The sequence below is a fragment of the Fulmarus glacialis genome, unplaced genomic scaffold (assembly GCF_000690835.1).
Source record: "Fulmarus glacialis isolate BGI_N327 unplaced genomic scaffold, ASM69083v1 scaffold13836, whole genome shotgun sequence".
NCBI lineage: Eukaryota > Metazoa > Chordata > Aves > Procellariiformes > Procellariidae > Fulmarus > Fulmarus glacialis.
The window spans coordinates 46,612-54,251 of record NW_009220115.1 but is presented as its reverse complement, the minus strand read 5'-3'; the positions used below and the strand labels follow the sequence as shown (position 1 = coordinate 54,251).

The 7,640-nt window shown below is 35.8% G+C and overlaps 1 protein-coding gene across 3 annotated transcripts in view; it reads left to right on the top strand.

Moving 5' to 3' along the window:
- Positions 1 to 380: 380 nt before the first annotated feature.
- Positions 381 to 7,640, top strand: part of PTBP2 (polypyrimidine tract binding protein 2) — a 38,628-nt gene continuing 31,368 nt past the window's right edge. For all 3 annotated transcript variants that reach the window (XM_009580645.1, XM_009580644.1, XM_009580643.1), the window contains exon 1: positions 381 to 452. In XM_009580645.1, coding sequence (XP_009578940.1) covers positions 431 to 452 — 22 coding nt within the window. In that variant the 5' untranslated portion in view covers positions 381 to 430. The remainder of the gene's footprint in view (positions 453 to 7,640) is intronic.

Here is a 7,640-nt window from a genome sequence, read left to right as displayed (position 1 = left end):
ATAAGTTAATTTAAATGTTATTGAAATAGATGAAATATATTTAATTATTATAAATATTTTAACTTGAAATGCTGGACAAAATTATTGTTCAGCAGTTCTCATTGTGTCTGGAGGTGACTACATTTCAGTGGTGGATGAAACAACTGCGCTTAAGCTGCTCTTATTTTGAAGATTGCCATGTAAATATACTGCTTTACTTAGATTTCAAGTTGTTGCACTTATCTGGATAGAGGAAGTCTGCCAAATCTGAATAGGTTTGGTTATGCTTGCTTAAGTTCTTCTAAAGGTTTTCCCTGTCAAACTGACATTTTTAATATCATCTTTAAAAATCACAAAATAGAGGAAAAAAAATCTCTTACTGTCTCTTTCTTTTTAGAGAGGATCTGACGAACTTCTTTCAGGCAGTGTACTCAATAGCCCGAACTCTAACATGAGCAGCATGGTAGTTACTGGTAAGTGATGCCCTTTCAAAGGAGAAATCTGTCATTTATACTTGGACTCATTTCCTGTTTACAAGGGGAGAACACTGAAACAAGAATCCGTTGTGCTATAGAGGGATAAACTGTTGGCATGCATTAGATTATAGTGACCTTGTATATACTCACAAACCTTGGGTATCTGAGAAGAATAATCCTATTAAACAAGAGGCAACTTTCAGATGTCTGTACACTAAATGTTGGTGGGTGTTGGGAAGAGAAATTATGCTTGTCTTGTACAGCTGCCTTCAAAGTAAGGTATCACAACTACCAAGCAAAGGTAAACAGCTGTATGACATCAGCTTTTTCACACATAGACATCTGCGAGTCTGGGCATTACAGAGAAGAACACTGTGCCAGTTTCATTATATAGAATGGATTCAGGAAAACAGTTTTGCTGTGTTCTGGTTTAGACTGCTAAAGCAGGAAACTTCACTTTGCTACTTCAGTCTGAGATCGCAGCAGTAGAATCTCAGAATGTCAGTGCAAAGTGAGCGTGGTTGTTCTTTAGTAAAATTTCTGGTGATGCTAGATGGAAGGGCTTTTCATGAATTGGCACATACTAAAATGTCTTCTATTGCAGTTAATGCTTCTGCATGTTGAACGTGCATTGAGTCCCCTTGGAGGGCTCACTTCAGAGGTCTTGCTTTTCCTCTTTTTTCTCTGCCCCCCTTCCCCCCCGGCATTTTTTTCTTTCTTTGCTCAGAGATGTGGAGAAATTGGTTCATGGAAGCAGAGTGTTGCTGGGCTTTCCAAATAGTTGCCTGGTTCACTGCTTTAAAGTGTGTGATCAATTTTTCCGCATTTATGTGCTGAGCAGTATAGTCACTGATACTAGTAGCAGACTCTTTCCTTTTAGTCTAGTAGTAAAAGATTGGGATTCAGGATGCAATTTCACATTACGTTTAGGGTGCTGTGGTGGCAGCTGTTGCCAGAATGGGTAGTTCTGTGCTTTCTCATCTTACATCCTTAGCACAAACAGAAAAAAAAACCCAACTCCACATGTTCCTGCTCCACTCTCTATGTTGGAGTGCTCATACAGTTGCAGAATGAGCTAATCCAGCATTAAACTGTACTGCTAAAAAGTGTAGTTTTCCCTTGGAGCAATTTACTGATCAGTCATGTGGCTGCACAATTGCTAGATTCAGTGCAATGTGGGATAGTATGGCAACAGAGGAGAGGAGAACCGCTTCCATTGGCAGTTCTATAACCAAAGGTGAAGATCTTTGGAATAGATGAAAAATGCAGTGTAGTGCATTCATAGCCATTTTAGAACCCCAGAACATTTGTTTATCTCCCCTGCTTTTCTTACTTCTTTCTGGTTCTGAGAGAGGTTCCTCTTCTTGTTTTCTTTTTCTTGATGTCCTCTGCAGTCCTGGATATTAGTGCTTCAGCAGTTTGCTTTACTTAAATGAGAAACTAGAATGAAAAGGAGTTTGGGTTGTGTGTGTGACGGTTTGGATTTGGGCAGTGGGAGAGGGAGGGAGAGCACAGTTACCAGGATCAAGTTCTGAATGTTACCAAATTTTCCATATATTTTCAGATAAACTTTTAGTTCAGGAAAACTAAATGCAAGTTAATTTATCAAAGGAAAGAAAATTAAAAGCTAAGGGGAAAAAAAATTGAAATAAGAATCATCATAATTTTGAGTTTTCAGAAGAAAAAATACAGGAGCTTGTCTAAGAAGCCTTAAACTTTAATGAGAAATTCTTTTCTCCTCAAAAAGGTCTTAAAATGGAAGAGTATGCTTTGATTCCCTTATGTGGACTTGAGAGTTTGATGTATTTAACAAATACAGATTCTCCTCCCCACCTTGTTTTTGTTTCCTGCCTTTTTAAGCTGATTTAGGGTTTGGATTTTGTGTTGTTGTTGTTTGGTTTTTTTTGTTACCAAAGAATAAGCATTGTGAGAGAGTTTTCAAATGAATTGATTCTTTACATTCTATACAAGTAAGACCTCTTGATATGTCTCTAGGCATCCAGAACCATAAATGACTTCTCAGAAACATTAACAAGGAACAGTGGTCTGAGTAGCGGCCTGATTCCTGTAGTATCGGTTTTTTTGTTATAAAAGTTTTAGTATTAATTGCGTAATATATAAAGGAGGTTGGTGGAAAGATAATCCCAAACAAAAAACGCCAATCTGAATGCAGTATTATAATTCAAGCCATTCTCTATTGAGGTCAGTGGAAAGGGGGCTAGTTTGGTTTGGGTTTTTTGTTTGTTTTTAAGTAGTTTCTTGGGATTGTGTTCAAATTTCTTATCTGCCTGCCTTTGTTATATAGCATTAAAAAACCTGTGGAGTAGGCTAAATCCACAGTTCAGTGTTATTTCTGAATATATTCTCCTATAGCTGTCTTGCTTATTGTGAGCCTGGAAGTTCTTCTTCCAGACTTGCACAGTCTACAAGTTCAGATTGTAGATTCAGAAGTAATTAGATCTGAAATGGAAACCCATATGTTAATTTTTCTGTACCCATCTCCTGAAGCCAAATGAGTTCAAGTATTCTTTATGTCCGAATTAATGTCCTTTTGCTTCAGTTCTGTTGTTACTTTTCTCTTTAGAAGAATTTAAAACTTTTGTGAACAGAGTTTTTTTGCTGTAGCCAAGGCATGGTAGTGATGAATCTTCCTCAGATTTTCTAGGGCTTAAGAGAATCTGTAATAATTGATTAAGTTCTTTGTAAAGGAGACATGTTGTAGAAATCGGCCTACTCTGTAACTCTCAAAACTAATACTTTTTCTTGCCCTTTCATTCTTAGAGTTTGGAAGTGTCATGATTTTATGAGACCTGGTCATTGTTTTCTGGAGTAAACCTATTCTGCTTTTGACCTTGGTATTTTCAACATCTGATCGCATGATACTTTTCCTAGATGAACAGAAGAAAGAGACAGTTTGTATTTGTAATCCTCTGAGCCTTATTGGTAAAAGTATACATATACAATCAAAAAACCAGTTGTCACTAGCAGTGCCCTACCAAGCCTAAACTTAGAGCAAACACATGTGAATCACAACCTCGTTTTTTTCTAAACCTCTACTATAGAAATATTAACCTAAACCAAATTGCCTAAGTTGTCAAAAAAATGACCTGTTCATGGAAGTGGGTGTTTTTGGTAGAACTGGGGGCTGTGTCTTTAGGGGTGAGACTGGAGATAAGGTTTTTAAAAACGATCGTCCTACCCTTTTATGGTGGTAACAGTTCCATTAGCTTTTTTTGGTATTCAGCTGCCATTCAGTTAGAATACCGTAATATTTTAATGCTTTCATGAATACTCTTGCTCTAATTCTTTCTTAGAGAAAGGCATGAAAGATTCATGCCTTCTCTGCCCTATAGGGGGTCTTACATATGAATCCCTCCCTATTTTTTTGTGAAAGAAACTTGCAAAATTTTTGGACAAACGTTTGATTTGCATTCTTATTGGTTATTTGAACCACTGGTAATTTGATAAACAATATGGAATTAAGGCAAATGCTAGCACGTTGGACTGTTATCCAAAGGATGTTGCTCAAAATAAAAGGCTTGATCCTTGAGCATTTTCTAAACAGCTTTGTCATCAGTATCCATCTTCAAGACTGCATAGATGAAAGGAAATTGACAGCCTGTTATATTAACATTCACTACAAGTCAAGTTACTGTCTTAGTACTTTGTGTGTCTTTTGTAAAAGAACAGTCTTAAAAGAAAGTTAGACTTGGATAATTGAGGATGACTTCTGTGTGAGTTCTTTTACCACTTAATTCTGAACCCTTGTATTTCCTGTTTTGGACATAATTTGATTACTGTCCGTATTGTTGTGGAATTTCATTTCAGTTAAGCATTTATATTTAAATATGCAAGAATTTCTTTTTTTCCTGAATTAGTTTGAGCAGTATGGCAGAACATCATTCTGTAAACGTTGAGGGAAGAATCCCATCTACTAGATCAGAATTTGTTGCAAGGGAGTACAGCTTGTAAGGTTCCAGGTCACCAAATATCTAAGCTTTTCTAAGAAGTTCTCTTTTTGATGTTAGCTGTTTAAGTTTCTGAGCTTTGTAGCACCAGCTGACATGGATATGTTGAATTTGTATTGTCAGGCCACAGGCCTTCTACTGCTTGAACTACTACTAGTGTTTTCCTTCAGCTTTTCTGAAAATATTGTCAAAGTCTATTCTTACTTTCTATCATAATCTTGTTTGGTTCCAATCTCTTCGGAGAGCATAACCCTCTCACAAAGATCTGTGAATTCATTTTTCTTCGTGTTGATGCACAGCAGAAAATTACTAGAAAGGCAGTTTGGGTAAACTAAAATACGGTTTGGTAACAGGATCTGAGAAACCAGAGCTGAAGCCAGGATATTTAAAAAATATTTTTGACTCTGGATGTTTTTAAAGACATTGGTTATGCACATTGTAAATGATTGTACATAAATAACTTTTTTCACCTTTCAGTGCTGTACGTTCAGTAAATAGGTAACTGCAGTTGCTTATTCTGCAGCTTTTAAACCTAAGAAAAAAAGTCCCTTCTGTTTAAGAACTAGAAAAGGCGTTTCCTCTGTGATGGGTTACTTTTATGCCGAACTTCTTGTTGGGCTTTTGTCTTTTCAGGTGGAGGACTGCTTAATGGAAGTTTTAGGAACAGTTACATGTATGAAGATGCTCGTGCCATGAACTGTATTGCTGAAATCCACACAAAAAATTTAAAATTTTTAAGGGATATAGATAAAAAGTGAAAGGTGTTGGTTAAAGTTCTATGAAAATTGGTTTGTCAAAGACCAAGGGATTGAAGCAGAATTGGCACGTTTTTTTACTTAGCTGCCACCAATTTCATTGTTCACATTTGTGTGTTTAAGTTCAATTAGTAAAAACATTTCAAAAATCATTTTGCAACTGAGCTCACCAAACTCCTGGATCTTTAAACGATACCATTAATCTTGATCTTGTTTTTACTTCATTAGCAGGGAATGTTAGCAGTGACTTTGGTAGGTAATTCATTGTATTAACAGAATACTTAGCACTGAGGCATACAAGGTAACAATATTTCAAGTGCTGTGTTTAACTTGGAAAATAAACATAGATGTGCTGTTTTTGATGGCACATAAAGTAAAATTGGTTATTAGTTAACATTAATGATGCCTAAACATAGGTAATTTACTTCTGAAGTTTGCGAATTGATTACAATTAATAGTAATTGGAAAGATTTGAAGTACAGCACATGTGATTGGAAAGTATCATAATTTAATAATAGACTATAATTTACATTTTTCTAGAGTTATACATCGGCATGTGCATGAACTAAATTTTAGTGCTCTGAATGCTTGAACAATATATCTTTTCGTAAATTAAGAAACTTAAAAAAATCCAAAAAAACCCCCAAAAAACCAAACCCCTCAAAAAACCTCAGGATGGGAGAAATAAAATGTGGCTATTATTATTAATTTAGTTAATTTGTGTCTGTGTCACTATGCCATGGTAATTCATTTTTGTTCCACTTCAGTTGCATTTCACTCTAGCCCTTAAATATTTTAAAGGCCAAAGGGAAGTGCATTAGTTTTATACTGTGCAACATTGAACAGCCACTATACCAGATTGTAAGTGTGTTGTTATAGTTGCTTAGAAAACTTACTCAGTGCTCAGTGGGTTTTGAAACAGAGGTGCAGCCTCTGTGCAGATGTGCCAGTTAAAAGCTAATGCAGTTAATTTTTTAATTGCTTGACCACATTTACTTATTTAAGCTCAAATTCCTGATAGGCAGTATTCTTTGTACTATGAGATAGTTTTATTATTGATTGGTCAAGGTTTTCCTTGCACATGTCCCATGTCCGTGGTAAAAATCCCCCTATTTACTACTGGTTAATGCTTTAGTTAAGTGGTAAGACTTCTACAATGTAGTAGTGGCCCAGCAAGGCAAGGATAATGGGGTATAAAGTACTTTGAAGTACGAAGTCTTGCAGAACACACTCCCCGCCCCAAGCCCCAAAACAACAATCCCCCCCCCAACAACCAAACGAGCATAATTAACACTGAACATGTAACCTTTAATTTTAAGGTTAACAAATGCAGATGTCAGAGAACTTCACATTCTTCATGTTTTTATCTTATTTTTGAGTGTGATGTCTCCTTTTTTGTTCTTTCTCTCAAACACTTTAAATTCCAGATTTTATCTTTAGCTTGAACTTTTGAAGATGTCTGTACTAAAACAAAGGTCCTGTTTTTCTTGTTTTGGGAACCTGCTGGCACTTGTGGAAAGAGTTTGTCACTGGATCAGACCAAAGGTCGTCTCTTCCTGCATTCTATCTGTGACATCAGGCAGGGTGTATGTATTTAAGGAAAGAACTTCAGAAACGAAACCACAATGATCTATGTTATACCCTCCCAATTTGTGGTTGTCTTGTGGTTTCCTTAGATGGTTGTTTTATGCAGATGATTGTGTTGAGTAGCCACTGCAATATTTAATCTTTCTGTCTGGTCGTAATCCACAATTGTAAACTAGGTCTCTTCATAATTCCATTGCCTTTCTCTTGGTCAGATACTTCCTGTGTGGATATATGTCCTATGTTCTACTTGTTGATAACATTAAATGTCATATATTTAGCTAATGTGAAACAAGAAGTACTTTCTACATTAGCGACAACAATGAATAATACTGTTAGTAAGCATCTTGTCTTTAACGTATAAACTGATTGTATTGGAGCATGAAATAAGTGTTTCAGGAAAGCCTATTTACACTTTTTTTTTGTAGTTGGTTGTTGGTGTATACTGATCAACAGTTGTGAAACAGAGATTGGCACCTGCACAAAGGATGTTTGTTTATCAATTATTTCACTACTGCAGATATGCAGAGATTTATAATCCGCGTCTTGTGATGATTTTTTTAACATTTTTTCCCCTTTTTTCCAGGAAATAATAGGTGAAAGCAACTTTTTATTGTATGCAAAATCTTTGCCCGTAGCTACATAGTTGCATTTCTATATTAGGAGAATGTGTGAATATGAAAGAAGGTTATTGTAAAGGAAAATTACACATTTAAAATAAAGGCTTCCTATGTTTTCAAGGTAAATTATGTATTTTTGGCCTCAGAACACTTTAGGTTGTATTTATTTATTTCTCGAAAAACAAAAGGAATTGTGTGCAGAGAAAAACTCCTCTAGGATGAAATCTTATTAAAATATGTCTTCAGAAATAGTTTTCA